Genomic DNA, 15847 nt, shown 5'->3' with positions numbered 1-15847 from the left:
AACTGTAGGGGCTGTCACTGTATTTCAGCTTATTTCAAAGTTTTATGGCAGATGACTGTGGCTTCCTGAAACCAAACTTTGGTTCAGACCTTGAGGGCGCTTGCTCCTCGTCTGCAGCACCCCAGAACCCAAAAGATAGGTCTAAGGTGAAGAAGGACTTCTTGTTGTCTGGCCTCCCCCTCTCCCCTTCAGCTTCGCTGGATAACCCCATGTTACAGCATTATGAGAGGGAGAAAAACTTCTCTCCATCTACTCCCTCCACACTGTGCATCACTGTGGATTGGGAAGATTTACATTTCAGTTTGAGCGGAATTAAATTCTCCCCAAGCCCACGTCTCAAAACAGAGAACCTGATAGATGGGCAGCCCAGTTCCACATGTAACATGATTTCGGGTCCCAGTGTCAGCATGCAAACTATTGGGAGTGGAGGGCTTTGTGGAGCTGATGCTTGTCCTGGGCCAAGGGGCTGCTGCATATGAATCTATATTTCTCACTATGCTCCAGAACAGTGGAAGCATCAGGCATTGTGAGGGCACTGTCCAAAATCTTAAATAATGGCCTGATACCATCTATTGCTCTAGCCAGGAATAGCCATAGGCAGGAGAAGGGAGCTCTGGGGAAGAAGGAGAGCCCACTGAGGACTCATTCAAACCTGGAAAGAGCCACACAGGGGTTCTGCCTTCATCTCTCCCCCCGCACCCTTATGCTCAAAAGGGGTTACTGGGATGTTGCTTTTACTTTAATTATATATTTTGTGGTTTTGTATTTTGATTTTGTTCTGTGAGCTGCCCTGAGACCTCTGGGTATAGGGCGGTATATAAATTCAATCAATCAATCAATCAATCAATCAATCAATCAATCGCCATATCCCTCCACTCTAAAGAAAAAAAGTCCAACAAATTTTAACTTCCAATCATAGCAGAGGTGCTCAAGCCCCCTGATCTTTTCTGTACAGTGCTACCTCTGGATTCGAACGGGATCTGTTCCGGAGCCCCGTTCGCATCCTGAAGCGAACGTAATACGTGACTGTGCGTGCGTGTGTCGCGTTTCGCCACTTCCATGCATGCGCGTGGTATCGTTTTGAGCGTCTGCGCATGCGCGAGTGGCAAAACCCAGAAGTAACACGTTCCGTTACTTCCGGGTCGCCGCGGAGCACTACCTGAAAATGCTCAACCTGAAGCGTATTCATTCCGAGGTATGACTGTACAACCTTCTCCAATGCTCCAAACACCTTCACCCAGATACATGCCCCAAAGTCAAACATAAGAATAAATAAAATTTATTGGGCTCTTGAACCACTGGACTTCATTTGCTGTTCCACCTCTCCATTTCTGGGCCCAGAAGACGAGCTGCGGCTAATCCTGTGGCAGCCCCTGGATGTGGGCTCTTCCTCAGTGTCAGGAGGAACTCCGCATACCTCCATCGCCGGCTATCCTAGGGTGGTGCTCCTCTCCAGGTGGCCCTTCCCAGAACTGATGGAGGTAAAGTCTATGCTACTGCTGAGGCACACGGCCCAGAGAGAAGACTACAAGTGGGTTGGCCCTTTTCCTCTCCTCCGCTCGACCCTGAGCTCACACTCGACCTTGAGCTCACACGGCCGCCAGGCCTTCGCTGACAGGCATGTTGATGTGCGCCGTCAGCAGTGGTTCAGGCTCCCCCTCGTGCAACACAAACACCTGCAACATGAAGGAGATGAGAGGAGGGAGGGCCTGTGGTCGGCATGCCAACACAGCGGCCATCTTGGATTGCAAGTCAGCATACAAACTGGGAACAAGGCACAGGGAAGGCAGGCTTTTTCTTTTGACAGGCAAGCCCTCCAAGACTGAAACAACTGGGAAATCAATGGCATGGGAAGTCAAGGGGCAGGCCTGTCAGGAGTGGGGTGGGGAATCAAAGCAGGAACACTAACCTTAATAATATCCGAGGTCCCTTGTTCGCTCAGACACTCCACAAAGGTGGCCAGAGGGTAATTCAATCCTGGAACCAACATGGGAGTCTACAGGGAGGCAAGAAAAATGCAGGAAATTCTTATGGCAAGCAGCGTGTTGGGGAAGAGGGCTAAGAGCCCAAGGAGGGAGGCGTGTAGCAAGGGGCAAATCTGTAACTCCAGCTGAGCCTGAGTTAGGGTTTTTGGCCAAAGTTGTTGAGCTATTTTTGCAAAATCTCAATAAAAAAAGTTTTTGAGCTCTTTGTAAGGAAATCAATAACAACAACAACAACAACAACAGAAGAAGAAGTTTATTATTTCTACCCCGCCCATCTGGCTGGCTTTCAACAGCCGCTCTGGGTGGCTTCCAGCAGAATATTAAAATACAATGATTCATCAAATATTAAAAGCTTCCCTAAACAGGGATAACCTACACTTCCGACATGGGTTGCCATATGTCTGGATTTTCAAGGACATCTTAGTGTTTCCCGCCCAGACACTGCTTCCGACTGCCTAATCCCAGCTATGTCCCGGAAATTCCAGATGCATGACAACTCTACTCTGAGAAGGCCGCTGGACTGGTTATACAGGGGGCCTATGCAAAACATTTAGGAGAGGGAGTCAGGGGAGATCCAATTTAGGAGAAGGGTGGAATTACCTTAAAGAAAGGATGCTCTATGGAGTAGAGTTTTTCATCATACAGGAAGCTGATGAGAAGGTTGGCGACTGCACGGGTATCTGACATGTTCTGGAGGTTAAGGGTCAACTTGAAGGTAGGGCCCATGCCCTGGACCTGCAGAAGGGAGAGAAGTGCATTATGGGAATGAGCGTGTGAGACAAAGGGGAATGAGGATGGGGGGGGGGAAGTGTCTCAGCAATGTCTCAACATTTCACCAAGAGGGGACTCTGGGTAATATCCAACCCAAAGGTGCCTCCGGACTTTCACTATTTTGCAGGGGAAAGCACATGGGAACTTTAGGTTTGCACAGCCCTAGCACAACAAATCCACTTAAAAAAAGAGAACTGGACATTTTACGGTTTGGAAAGTGATAGGGAAATACAAAATATGGGATGAACAAATGATTAATGGGAAGAGGTATAAACATTCCTGCAAGTAAATCAGAATGAATGCTCATTAATGACCAGATATAATCGAACCTCCTCCTAAGGTCTGTGCAAGAAAATAAGGATGAATTCTCAATAAACAGGTAATCCAGAGGGACCCAAAATCAGATTAAGCCCACTGACGCCAATGAACTTGAGCTACTCCAGTTTATTGAGTTCAGTGAGTCTACTGTGAGCATGACTTAGTTGGATACAACAGCTCAAGCAAAGCCCATCCCTTCTCAAGAATTCCTAATTTACTCCATTTATTTATTTATTTATTTATTTTTAACTATTTTATTTTCCTTTTTAACAAAATTCTTATACATTTAAATCATTTTCAATTTTTACACATTTGAGATTACTTGAATCCCTGGACTTCCCCCACCCTCCCCTAGTTTCCCATTTTTAATTATTCTTTCTATTGCATCTAATCACATTTTCTCAATCCATTTTATCTCTTTTTTGGAACTTTACTTTTGTTTCATTATAAGTGTTATAACAATCCTGCTAGCGTTTTTAAATATTTATAGTGGTCTTTAAGATGCTCTATAATCCCTGCCCCCCATTCTTTACTGAACTTTTCCTCATCTTGGTGTCTGATCTTCACTGTCACCTTCGCCATTTCGGCACAGTCCATCATCTTCGTTATCCACTCTTCCCTGGCAGGGACCAATTTACTCCTTTTTAAAAAAGCAGCCCACCTTTTTTCTTGCACCATCCTCTGATTTAACGCACTATATCCTTTCCTCCCCTCACCCCATCCCGGGGTCACCCCTCCAGCTGTCTTCTCTTTTCCAGGGATTGGGACCATTTTTAAGGAAGCCCACCTCGATTCAGACCAATCCTTTCCCCCTCCCCCTTCCTCCTCACCACAGCGTTCATCTTCAGCTGCTCCTGCGCCGACTCAGACACAGGCGTCATGTTGCACTGAAGCGCTTGGGCGTAGGCTCGGGCCGCCATGAGTCGGATGCGGCTCAGGTCCGTCTGAAACACCCGGTGCATGGCTGGGCGAGGGCGGGGGATGGGAAGGAAGCAAAGTGGAACAGGGAGGAGGGAGGAGAGAAATGAGACCTTCCCTTGTGCCATCATCAAAACACCCTCTGCCTGCAGAAATTAGGGGGTCTGTTGTGCTAGAGCACTTGGGTCCTAGAATCAATTCTGAGCATCTCTTTCCTGGCTGAGATCACCCACAAACCACGCTCCACATAAAAGGTCTTCCTGCACGAGTTTGTATAAGGTAAAGGTAAAGGGACCCCTGACCATTAGGTCCAGTCGTGACAGACTCTGGGGTTGCGGTGCTCATCTCGCTCTATAGCCCGAGGGAGCCGGCGTTTGTCCGCAGACAGCTTCCGGGTCATGTGGCCAGCATGACTAAGCTGCTTCTGTCGAACCAGAGCAGCACACAGAAACGCTGTTTACCTTCCTGCCAGAGCGGTACCTATTTATCTACTTGCACTTTGATGTGCTTTTGAACTGCTAGGTTGGCAGGAGTAGGGACTGAGCTCATGCCGTTGCGGGGATTCAAACCGCCGACCTTCTGATCAGCAAGTCCTAGGCTCTGTGGTTTAACTCACAGCGCCACCCGCGTCCCACCAGTTTGTATTCATAGCCACAAAATATGAACAGGGGCTTTTGTATTTAGCAGAATTCTCGGGGGTTCTTATGCTGCAACTGTGGAAAAATATGATAAAACACAGTTATGGTATTGAGATGTACAGGACTTGATGAATTGTTTGAACGAAATACTTTGTTCCAATACGCGAGACTGAACTCCAGGCCAAGACCAGCCAGCCCCTATGGAAGGAAGAAGCCTCAGCCAAAGAACATAAAGAAAAAGATAAAGATGAAGATTGGCAAAATAAATTATTAAACTATGCAGGACAAATCATTACAAAAAAGGGCAATTGTTTAAAGCATATTTTTAAAGCTTTGTGTACAGATTTTTACATTAGTATAACTTTTAAAAGTCACCTGTAATAAGATGAAGAAGGTTTTAACATTGGATTGTTAAGTATATAAGGTTTTATGGATGTGCATAAACAAGTACATTGTAATGGAACCAAGAGGGGGAGTGGAGGGAAGTCGATCAAAATTCATGGTTTAATTTGGTTATGATTTTTTTCTGGGTTTTTTTTTTAATTGTTATTTTTGGAAAATCAATAAATTATTATATAAAAAGGTCAAAACAAACAAACACCTAGCCATTTTTAAGGTTTATTCAAAGAGAGATTCCTAAAGCCTCTATATGTGTAAGGAAGAAATGTTTCCTGATCCAGAGACCATAGAGGAAGGAGCTAGAAGTTTGCATCTGGCTGGGATGTTGTGTGCCTGTAAGAGAGGCTGCCATGCTCCGAGACGCACTGCTCGTGCGACTCACCCACGCCACTCTCCCGCTCCCGTAGCGTCTGGTCCACATACAGCTTTGTCTTCTTGGGCACGTTGAGCTTGATGCTCTGGGCGACGGGGGCTCCGACAACCGCATCCCGCTTGTCAAACGTGGCAGTGCGTTTGAGGATCTTGATGATCAGGCCCCCGCCTAGGAGAAGAGCAGAAACTCATGTATGCGACTACAGCGGCAAGAATGCTACTTGCCCAAAAATGGAAAGAAGAAGAAGAAGTGCCAGCAAAGGAAGAATGGATACAAAAACTTATGGAATATGCAGAAACAGCTAAACTTACTGGAAGGATAAGAAATCAAGATAACAAACTTTTTATAAAATAATGGAAAAGGTTTATTGAGTATTTACAGATAAATTGTAAGCAAATAAAAACATTGGCAGGATTCTTGTAATAACCTGCAGTTTCATAAGAGTATATATTTAAAGAAGATGAATAAATGAACAAATTAAGCTAATTTGGATATGCAGAAGATATTAAAAATAAAGTTAAGGAACTGCAGAAAGTGGGGGAAGGAAGTCAAGTTTTGAAATGTCAAAATGATTGTATAATCAGTGAACTGTATAAATCTGAAAACTATAAATATTTTTTTTAAAAAAAGAGAGAGAAGGGGGAGAAACGACAGATGGGCAAGGAGTCAAGTAGGACAGGGAAGTGCCTTCACTTGATAGGCTCCCCACCCCTGTTCGATACAACCCACTCCAGCAAGTTTAGACCAACATGACTTTCTCCCAAGAAAGCCTGAGAGATGAGCATCTTCAGCAAAATTCTCAGCTGCAACTCGTTCTTCACAGCTTGGGCTCCATATCAGGAGGGACAACTGCATGCTGCAACCAGACTGTAGCTCTGTAGATTTCAAAGCCTCTATGCTCAGGTGCAGCTTACCCCTGAATGCTACCTGCTGGCTGCCCCCTGGGGAAGGGCAGAAGGTCGGGCTAAGTGCTCTGACTTCACAAGGCACAACATCTGCTCTTACCTTTGGTGGTCATGACAAGCGTGTTATCTTCCCTCCCATAGCGGCCGAAGCAGATGCTGCTGACAACGTCCTGGCAGCAGAAACAGAGAAAAAGAGATGAAGGTGGGTTGCTGCTTTTCGCAGGGAGAAGGAAGACAGGTGGGCTTGTCTTTGGTGTGGCCGTATAGCTTTCCTTTCTTTGATTTGGTCTTTGCTAGTAGTGCAGCGCCTGCTTTTCATGCTGAAGGTCTGAGATTCAATCCCCAATGGTCTCTCCAGCTAGGAGGAAGGCTGGGAATATCCTCTGCCTGAAACCCTGGAGAGCAGCGACCAATCAGTGGTAGCCAATACTGAGCTAGATGGACCAATGGTGTGACTTGGCCTTTGTCAGGTTCCCACATCCCTATGGGAGCTCTTTGTCTTCTCATGGCTCTCTCACTGCATCTCCACCCTCCCAGGCCAGGGCACTTCATCTCCTCCCAGGTTGCCTCCCTGCCAGCTCTCCTTCACCTCCTGTGGGTCCTCCCTCTGCCAAGAACAGTCTCCCTCTCCCTGTGTGCTCAGTTCAGGAGCTGAGAAGGGCCAGGAATGGCCCACAGCAAGTCCGGAACAGGTAGGCTGAGTGAGGATACAGCCTGGGAACTGTTACTGAAGAAGGGAACTGTAGGGGAGGCCATCTGCAGTAGGAAGGGTGCCTCTCTGGACCAAGGGAGTTTCTGCTTTGCATGTAGGTTGAATCCTCAACATCCCCAGTTTGAAAAGGGATCCTGGGCAAGAAGGACCAGTGGTGTGACCAAGTCAAAGGCAAGTTCCAATGCCTTACCAGACCCACATTCAACAGGAGCCATGTTTTCCAGGAACTTACTCAAGGAGTCTTGGTTCTCTAGTTCTCCTGTTTCAATCCCACAGATGACAAACACACATCCCGTTAGAGTGAGGGATGAGACAGAGCAGCCTGGGCTCAGAGAAACAAACATACAGTCTCACACACAAACACCTCCCCCACCCACGCTGCGACCAGCTCCTGTGCCAAACCACCAGAATGCCCTCATTCAGCCCTGAATGTGGGCACCACCTGTTCCTGCCTCTCACCTGCGTTTGGATGATGTTCACAAGGTTCTTGTCCTGGTATATGTGCACCTCCATATTGGCCAAGGCGACCAGCACAGCATGGAAGCTCTGGAACTTCTCATTTATGAGACTCAAAGTGATGGGGGTGGCTGGCAACGGGACCACCCAGAGCTTCTTCCCCTGCCACAAGAAAAAGACATTCAGGAACCTGACAGAACATCTTCTCTGACCTGGCCCCCAATTGATTTCCTTGCTAATTAAGGCCCCCCACCCCCCACTAGGATTACCCTTCTTTAACAAGATCCTCCTTTAAAACAGAATTGGGCACAGCAATAGCACCACCTGGGGACCACATGCATACACTTACACAATGCCCTTCAATGTACCTTGGCTCCATTCACTTAACTCTAAAGGACCTTGAGTTACAGAAGTGAGCCAAGGTTCAAGTTAAGAGCTGCTGCCTTCAGTTGACAGTTTGAGGTGAGGCAGATTGCCAAAGCTGTGGCCAGTAATTAAAGCTGCCCTCCACCCCATGACCCCACAACCTTCTGAGTAAAGCTTTGAAGGGTTTCGTCGGAGCAGGCCACCACAATGTTCTTTTGGACCCAGGACAAGCCCACGGCTTGAGAACTCAGCTCAATGCAGTATTTGTGTCGCTTGGAGTTCCTGCGTGGGAGAGAAAGACAGCAGTGGCAGCTCAAGTCCAGGCCTGGCCTCCTTGTGGTCAGCAAAGCAGGCAACTCCAGTGCCAAGATGGGTGATGCACAAGATATGGGGCTTTTCCTTGCCATATTCTCAAGAGCTTGCTCTGAAACATGTCAGCCTCCCTCTTCAACCCATCAGGCCCTCTCTGCCCTCCCAAAACACCCCCAGCAGCTCCTCCTCTGCCCACCTGCGGAGAATGTAGATGCACCCATTACGGCAGGCCACTATGAGCCGATATTCCACATCGTACTGTCCTGTGACGTCCAGAAAGGCTGGCACGCTTGGTACCTTTGTCTGCCATTAAAAAAGAAAAAACAGCGCTGAAGCCGGATACTGCCCCACTCCCTGGCATGTTGCCTCACAGGGGACAGATGTGAGAGGGACCTATTTTAAATAGTCACATCACCAGGATGGGATTGGCAGGCGGGTGGTCACCTCTGGGCAGTTTTGAGGGTTTTCTAGTTGAAACAGACACCCCCATTCGCTACCAATATCCCTGCCACTGAAACTCAGCCTCCTGAGATTTCACAGACATGGGCCACAGCATTCAAACCTACAAAATCTAGAAACCTGCTCTTTGTTGTCGTTTTTAAACCGGAAGCCATGCAATCAGTGGAGGTTGGCGCTTACTAGAACTGATAGGGCACAAGGCAACAGTAACTGGAGCCAGACAAGTCCAGCCACACTTCTAAGTAAGGAAACAGCGAAGTGGAGGTTGGCAAAAGCCAGACTACGGTTGGTGGCGCAGTGTCCCGATCGCCTTCATGGTCTAGCTCCCCCTACAGGGAATGGTGAATCCAACAGCTTATTGTTTTATTCATTCATTGCATTTGTATCCCACACTTCCTCCCAGGGAGGAAATTTGTAAAAATATTCCTTTTGCATCCTCATAACTTCCCTCGGTGGTAGGTTAAGGCTGAAATATGATGGCTGCCCAAGATCGCCCAGTTAACTTCAGGGTTGGGAGCAAATCTGAAAGCAGATCTCCTCAGTCCCGACTCCAATACTCGATTCCCCCAAAATTGTCTTGAATTCTGCAACTGGTTGTTGCGATTGTGAGGAACACCAGAGCGAGCGGCTTCCGCTTAGCCTCAAAGGGCATAAGGCAGAGAACAAAATGGCCCTCTCTTCCTCCTCTTGAAATAAGCATGCTATTGAGCTTCAGAGCACTCTTCTCCAGGGCCTCACCTGCACCAGCATACTGAAGGGCTCAGGATCCAAGATGATGATGTCGCTGTTCTCCGTCCCAAGCACCAGGCAGCTGATGGAGCCCTCGTCTGCCACGCTCTTCTTCAGGGTAGTCATGCAGGTAATCAGTGACTGAAAGATGAGGAGGGGCAAAGGGGCAACTTTATGTATCAAGAGAGGTGAACCCCAAGGGACTAGGATATGTTTCCCAGCCATGGGCAACTGGTTCTGTAAGTGCACTTCAAATCTGGGACATTTGGGGGCATGGGAACCTTGTGCCTAAACCTTTTGCTACTTGATTGCCCCAAGTTGTGATTTTAAAAGATGTGTCACCTAAGCAAGGCCATTCTTGGCTTCAGGGAAGAGTTGGCAGTATTTGCCTGGGATCAACCAAACAGCATCCCAAACCTCTTCCTCTTCTGGGATGTTCAGGGCAGGAGTGGATATGGAACATCAGAGTACACACCTGGCGCTTGAGCGGCTGCATTTTATACTGGTTCACAAAGGACTCCATCTCAGGAGGGTCAAGGGCCAGGAACCTGCAGAGCAGATGGGGAAGGTGATGAAAGGAGCCCAGGGTCCCAGCCCACACGGGGGGGGGGGGAGGGAGGGAGAGGGAGAGAGACGGCCTTCAACAGAGGATGAAAAAAGGAGACCATTTCTCACAATCAAAGCTGTGTTCCCATCAGCCTGAAGCAGAGAACTTGGGCTGGAGTGGGTATCACAGGAACATCCAAAACTGCCTTGCACTGAGTCAGAGCACTGGCCAATCTAACTCAGTATTGACTACACTGACTGGCAGCAGTTCTCCAGGATTTCTGGCAGGAGCTTTTCCCAGCCCTGCCTGGAGATTCCCAGCCCTGCCCACACCAAAGAACTCACCTCAAGGACTGCACTGACAAGGGCGGCTCCGTATTTTCTCTGTCTGCGTTTTCCCTGTTGAGACACATCAGGCAAGTCAGGAGGGAGAGCCTTGGGCTTCTGTGGCTCATGCCAGTGTGGCACAGTGAACAGTCTAGAACCACAGAGCCCTAGGTAAGCTTGTTCGCCCTGAGCCTCTGCTTCTCTAGTCAATTAAATAGGAGCTTTCATAGCCCAGACATGTGGGGGTGACCAAAAAGCAGATTATAAAGCATATTTTTTTGCATGCCAATGTAAGAAATAACCCCCCCCCCCCGCGCGCGCCTGGCATGCTCTCCATTCCCACCTGCGCCTAGTTGACCCCCAAGCCTTGTTTGCTTATCCTCCTGATGTTTAGAGATGGCTCAGAAGACTTGGTCTCGCCCTGCCCAGCTTCAGAGCTCCTTACCGGATCATCTCCAGTGTCTCCTTCATTGACAGAAGGTCAACCTTGTCCTACCAAGAGAGAAGGAGGACAGTCAACGGCTGCTCCCTACAAGAGAGGCAGACTTAAGAAACTGGAAGGACTGCTGGTGATGAATCAGAAACCAAGAGGGATTTGCACTCCAATTAAGCAATTGCATTTATATCCCACTTTTCACCCAAGCAGTTCAGGGTGGCAGACGTGAGGATCAGATGTGAAGGGGGAGAACCACAACAATCTTGTGAAGTAGGTCAGACTGAGAGACAACGACTGGCCCAAGCCGTGAGCTTCACAGCTGAGTGCGATTTGAATCCTGGTCTCCCAGGCCCTAGTTCAACACTCTAACCCAGGAATGGGAAACTGTTTCCAGTCCAAGGGCCACATTCCATCCCAAGTAACTTTCTAGGGCCCAGGGGTGGGCAGAGCCAGCAGCAAAAGTGGATGGAGCAATGGATACAAATTTTATATTTTCATGCAGTTTCAACACAACCCTTTTTTGCCCTCCATACAGGCAAGCAAGAGGCATCATAGAGCATATTCTAGCCTTGCAAAAGCACCCAGGAAGGGTGAAAAAGCAGGTCTAGTAAGGGGTATGGTCTGGGGGTGGAGGCTATGGCCTTGAGAGAGACCCAAGAGCCAGGCAGAGAGGGCTGGAAGTTCACCACTTCTGCTCCAACCACACTGGCCCTCAGGCAGGAAGGATGGGAGGGAAAGTACCTAAAGACCCATGACCAAAGGGTTCTGGCTAGCAGACAGCTTCCCCAAGCCCTCCCTCCTCCTCCTTCTCACCTCCTTTGCCTGCTCCCAGACATCCTTCTCTGTGGAGTTGACTTCCAAGGGGGGCAGAGCATAGCGGAAGTAGGGGCGCATGTTCTTGTACACGTAGATGTAGGGACCGGCAGCCACCCCCACGGCAGGAACACACAGTTCATGACGCTCCATCAGGAAGGCAGCCACACTTGTGGGCAAGTCCAACAGGACATTCTCGCTCAGGAGGTCCATGCCGTGGTACACCTTCAGCTTCATCTCATGTCCTGTAGGGCCCAGGTCGCCCACCACCAGCTGGGAAAGGGGGAAAGCAAAACAACAACTAGGAGCCTCCTTGAATGATACCCAAGGATGTGTGTCCCTTTGGAGGCTCTGAAACCTAAATTGATAAACCTAAAAGCAAGCAGGCAAAAGGAAAAAACAGGAGACTAGGAACGTGCACTCAAAATCTACACAAGAAAAATGGTATTCATGCAACAAAAGCCTATTAGGCCAGATGGAGAGGTAGAGAAAGAAGGGGAAAGGCACCCAAAAGGCAGCAGATTTGCAGGTGTGATGAATATGGGCAGTACAAGAGAAGGGTTTGTGGATGTGACAGTGACAGTTCCCTTACCTTACAGTCTCCATCACCATGCAGGTCAGCCAGGGCTGGAAAAGACAGCAGAACCTGTATCAGCCCCATTAAAAAGACCTACACATAAACAGGGGAGAGGGCAGAGGAGCCCCCTCCCCCCAAAGCTACTATTTTTATAAGGATACCAGGCAACATCCCCTGTTGAAAGTAAAGTCACCTGCAATTGACTTCACCCCAGAGGCACACCCCTCCATTGTCCCCCAAGATAGACAGATGCAAACAACAGAATTATAGGTTAATGCAAGTCTCCTGCAGATGCAGGTAAGTCAACAGGGAGGCACACAGCTTTAGCAGAAACTCGGATGCTGGAATGGAAGGAGCTTCTCTGGAGCTGTTCGAATAGGGAACATTAACTATATGCTTTCATGAGATCAACAGAAGTGAGTGACTTCCCTTATTGGAGAACCCCTACTATTGTCCTGAGGCTTTCCATGTGTTTCTTTACCTTTAAATCAAAGCAAACAAAGTAGATACCAGAGAATTTAAGTACTGTATTGTAGTACCTGTTCCATAATCTGAATACTGGTTTGGAAGAAATAACCCACTCAGAATCCTGAAATTCAAGGAAATAATAGACTTCTCCAAAAACCCCAAAATGCCTTGAATTGACACCGCGGGAGAATAACATACCTCCCCCAACCCTTGAAAGCTTTAAAATCAGCCACGTGACCACAGAAGAATCTCCAGCATCCAGGAGAAGTAAAAGCAGGTGAGGAAAGGATGCAATATGGTTGGCGCTACACTTTCCTCAACCACACAGTGGTGTAGCACCCTCTGGTGGAAGGAAGGGTGACATGGTGAGCCCAACAATACCATAAGGGGATGGCGCACCTTCTGGTGGGCATGAGGGTCAACACTGCTGACCTCGGTTATTCACAATGCCATCGCTTCTTGATGTTGGAATGAGGGGTGCTTCACTAGCCTCGACTGCCCAGAAGATGGGGTGTCTTCTGACGAGCTTCAGTCATACAGCCATAGAACCATAGAACCGTAGAGTTGGAAGGGATCCTGAGGATCATCAAGTCCAACCCCCATTGATCAATGTGGATGATCAACTTTGTTTGCATTAACTTCTACTAGGGCTTCTCAGGCCACTCCCTCACTTTTTCTTCTTAGAGATCCAAATGGTGACACTGGTCAGCACTGGTCAGCCATTGCCTCCCTGTCCAGCCATTCTATGGGTAGAAACTGGATGCCTCCCTTCCATTGGACAAAAAAAGAAAGACGCAGCTCTGAACATGTGCAGACAGCATTTCCTATACTACTAAGCCACATCTGATCCCCACATGTCTGCTATTGGAGGCAACAAATTCCAGGACAGAGGATGCAGCCTTATAAAAAGAGTGGTTCTCAGACTGAGTCACTCCTTATTCCCACAATGGTCCAGAGCAATGTTACATTATGGAGCATTCTGGGAGATCTATATGACAGCTCCCAGTTGTCTGGTACTGATTCAGAGCTCTGCTGTCAGGTAAACCCACCAAGGCACATTGTAGCAGGAGAGGGTCCACCAAAAACCACTCAAGTCTGCTGGGACCTATCCTTGCCTTCCTTCCTTAACCACTTCCACCAAAGCAAGCTGTCACAAAGTAGGCATTGCTCATGCTGCAGTGCGGAAAACAAAATATGCTTTTACCTACTGCAAACCCAGGGAGAACCAGCAGATAGTCAAAACTATGCCCGTCTCAACCACTGTACATTATGGATCACCATATTCACCCATCAAAACAGGAAAGAGACAATGCTTATTAAGGAGAGAGAAAACGAACTCAGACTTACTGACGCAAGAGGAAAATGTGTAGAGGCTGGCCACTGGGTCGTAGTGGGCATCCAGCCATTTGGAATTGGCTTGAATGCTGCAATGGATGAAGGAAAGGTTGAAAAAATATACAAAATGAAATATATTGCAGACAGTTTCAGCCCAGAGAGCCAATTCTCTAGGAGTCTCTGTTCACACCTGACCTAAATCCCTCCGAACCATGAAGCTTCCACAGAGTGGTGACAGACACTCAGAAGTCTTGATTTTCTGCCACAAAAATCAGTGTGTTCTGAAAGAACCCAGGAATCCTGACTCTGTTTCTTTGTCTTTCTCTCATATACACAATTCCAAGTTGCACCCCTCTTACAGCTCATCGTGATTCTCTCTCATGCAGCTGGGCAAAGAACTCCTCAAAGTCATTGAGTCTGCAATTCTGTGCACAAATACCTGGGAACAAGCTCCATTGAGCTCAATGGGACTGACTTCTGAGTCGACATGCCCAGGATTGGTGCTGTTTATTTGTATCCTGTCTTTCATCCAAGGAGCTGACGGTGTCATACACAGTTCTAAATATATTAAGGATGAGGATGTTCTTGTGAACTAGATGGGTTTATTCTCATTCAAAAATCTATTATGTCCAGCAAACATTTCTCTCCCGGGAGTCAAACAGGTACTGATAGGGCAAAGCTCCCAGCCGTGCAAAAAAAAGCAATTTGCCCACAATTTTTGCCCCCCTTCTTCCCCCCAATATTGTCACTACCCACAGCCAGAAAAATACAAACCAGTTCCTTAGGCAAAACGAATGCGGCAAAAGACTCACTTCCATATTATCTACATGTCCTCATCACCCGCTGTACTGGGGTTTTGAGCAGTTCATCTATGCCTGGTTGACACCTTTTTTTATTTAGATGAAGAGGTTGCTCTGTGCGTTTGACAGATGCACTTGGGGGCAGAAACGGAGCAGACAAAGAAGTTCTCTTCTGCACGGAAACGGGCTGATGTTGGGAACCTGCAGCACCTGTTGGATTTCTGCCCGCCTCCGTGGTGCAGCTGCGACAGGGCTCCTCCTCGGGGGTGAGATAGAGGGGGAGGAACTGGTCACAGTGCAGACACGCGTCACCAAAACAAACGCATGCGCACCCACTTTTCTTCTAGGGAACCCAGGAGTCCGACCTGCAGGCACCAGCCTCCTCCCCCCTCCTCCCTCGCCAGCGCAGGCAGGAATTCTGAAAGCGGGGAGGGGACGGGGGGGGGCAAGAGAAAAAGAGGAAGGGGGGAGCAGCTGCCCTCCAAAACGCGACCTCTCCGGGCTTTACCCGTCGCCAGCGGCTCCCGAGGACGACGAAGGCAGCGCCGCGGCCGCCATGGATAAGCCAGGGGATCCGTCGCCATGGAAACCCCGCGGGATCCAATGGGTGCGTCGAGAAAAGGAGTCCCGCCCCTCCCAGCAGAAGTCCGCGCGCTCATAGACTTGCGGAGAGGTGAAGACTAACACGCAAGCACACACCCAAGCAGCTTCCGGGCTGACTCGGCCGGTCCACAGAGCAATTTGAAAAGGATTTGCGACAAAAACTAAGGGCTGGGCCAGACACACTACGAGTGCTACGTTGCCTCAAACGCACAGAAGGGGCTCCGAGGGGCCATCTAGTCCAACCCCCTGCAGTGCAGGAATCTCAACTAGATCACCCATGGCTGATGGCCATCCAGCCTCTGCTTACAAACCTCCAGTGAAGGAGAGTCCACCACATTTAGGAGGAGTCCATTCCACAGTTGAACAGCTTTTCCTGTCAGAAAGTTCTTCCCAATGTTGAGTTGGAATCTCCTTTGTTGTAACTTGAAGCCCTTGGTTTGAGTCCTACCCTCCCCAGCAGAACAAAACAAGCTCGCTGCATCTTCCATGTGACAGCCCTTAAGATATTTGCCTCTTCTTCTCCAGGGTAAACATACCCAGCTCCTTCAACTGCACCCCATCTTGGTTGCCCTCCCTATGAACACATTCCAGTTTGTGGGCA

General features: G+C 48.5%; 1 protein-coding gene across 3 annotated transcripts; it reads right to left on the bottom strand.

Annotated features, from left to right (window-relative positions):
- Positions 1–1263: 1263 nt before the first annotated feature.
- BBS1 (Bardet-Biedl syndrome 1) lies at positions 1264–15276 on the bottom strand. Of its 3 annotated transcripts, none has more exons than XM_081842939.1 (17): positions 15152–15276; positions 13856–13932; positions 12056–12090; positions 11464–11736; positions 10660–10706; positions 10233–10286; positions 9817–9889; positions 9351–9482; positions 8350–8456; positions 8003–8123; positions 7479–7637; positions 6408–6477; positions 5412–5570; positions 3905–4038; positions 2586–2720; positions 1910–1996; positions 1264–1676 (listed from the first exon to the last, which is right to left on the bottom strand). In XM_081842939.1, exons 1-17 carry the CDS (start codon positions 15199–15201, stop codon positions 1590–1592), a joined length of 1800 nt encoding a protein of 599 aa, XP_081699065.1. In that variant the 5' UTR covers positions 15202–15276; the 3' UTR covers positions 1264–1589. The 3 variants fall into 3 exon arrangements, with proteins under 3 accessions (XP_081699065.1, XP_081699066.1, XP_081699067.1); XM_081842940.1 differs by having other exon boundaries at positions 15137–15229; XM_081842941.1 differs by lacking the exon at positions 15152–15276 and adding an exon at positions 14656–14807.
- Positions 15277–15847: the final 571 nt, after the last annotated feature.

This window comes from Podarcis erhardii (assembly GCF_964252035.2).
Source record: "Podarcis erhardii genome assembly, chromosome: 15".
NCBI classification, from domain to species: Eukaryota; Metazoa; Chordata; class Lepidosauria; order Squamata; family Lacertidae; genus Podarcis; species Podarcis erhardii.
The sequence above is the reverse complement of the archived record's forward strand: the minus strand, read 5'-3'. Positions and strand labels throughout refer to the sequence as shown.

Coding starts and splice junctions, on each gene's coding strand:
- BBS1 (XM_081842939.1), bottom strand. CDS start 15,201: ATGGCGGCCGCGGCGCTGCCTTCGTCGTCCTCGGGAGCCGCTGGCGAC. Junction 9,890..10,232: donor TTGTCAGTGCAGTCCTTGAG/GTGAGTTCTTTG, acceptor TCTGCTCTGCAG/GTTCCTGGCCCTTGACCCTC. Junction 1,677..1,909: donor GGACCTCGGATATTATTAAG/GTTAGTGTTCCT, acceptor TTCATGTTGCAG/GTGTTTGTGTTGCACGAGGG.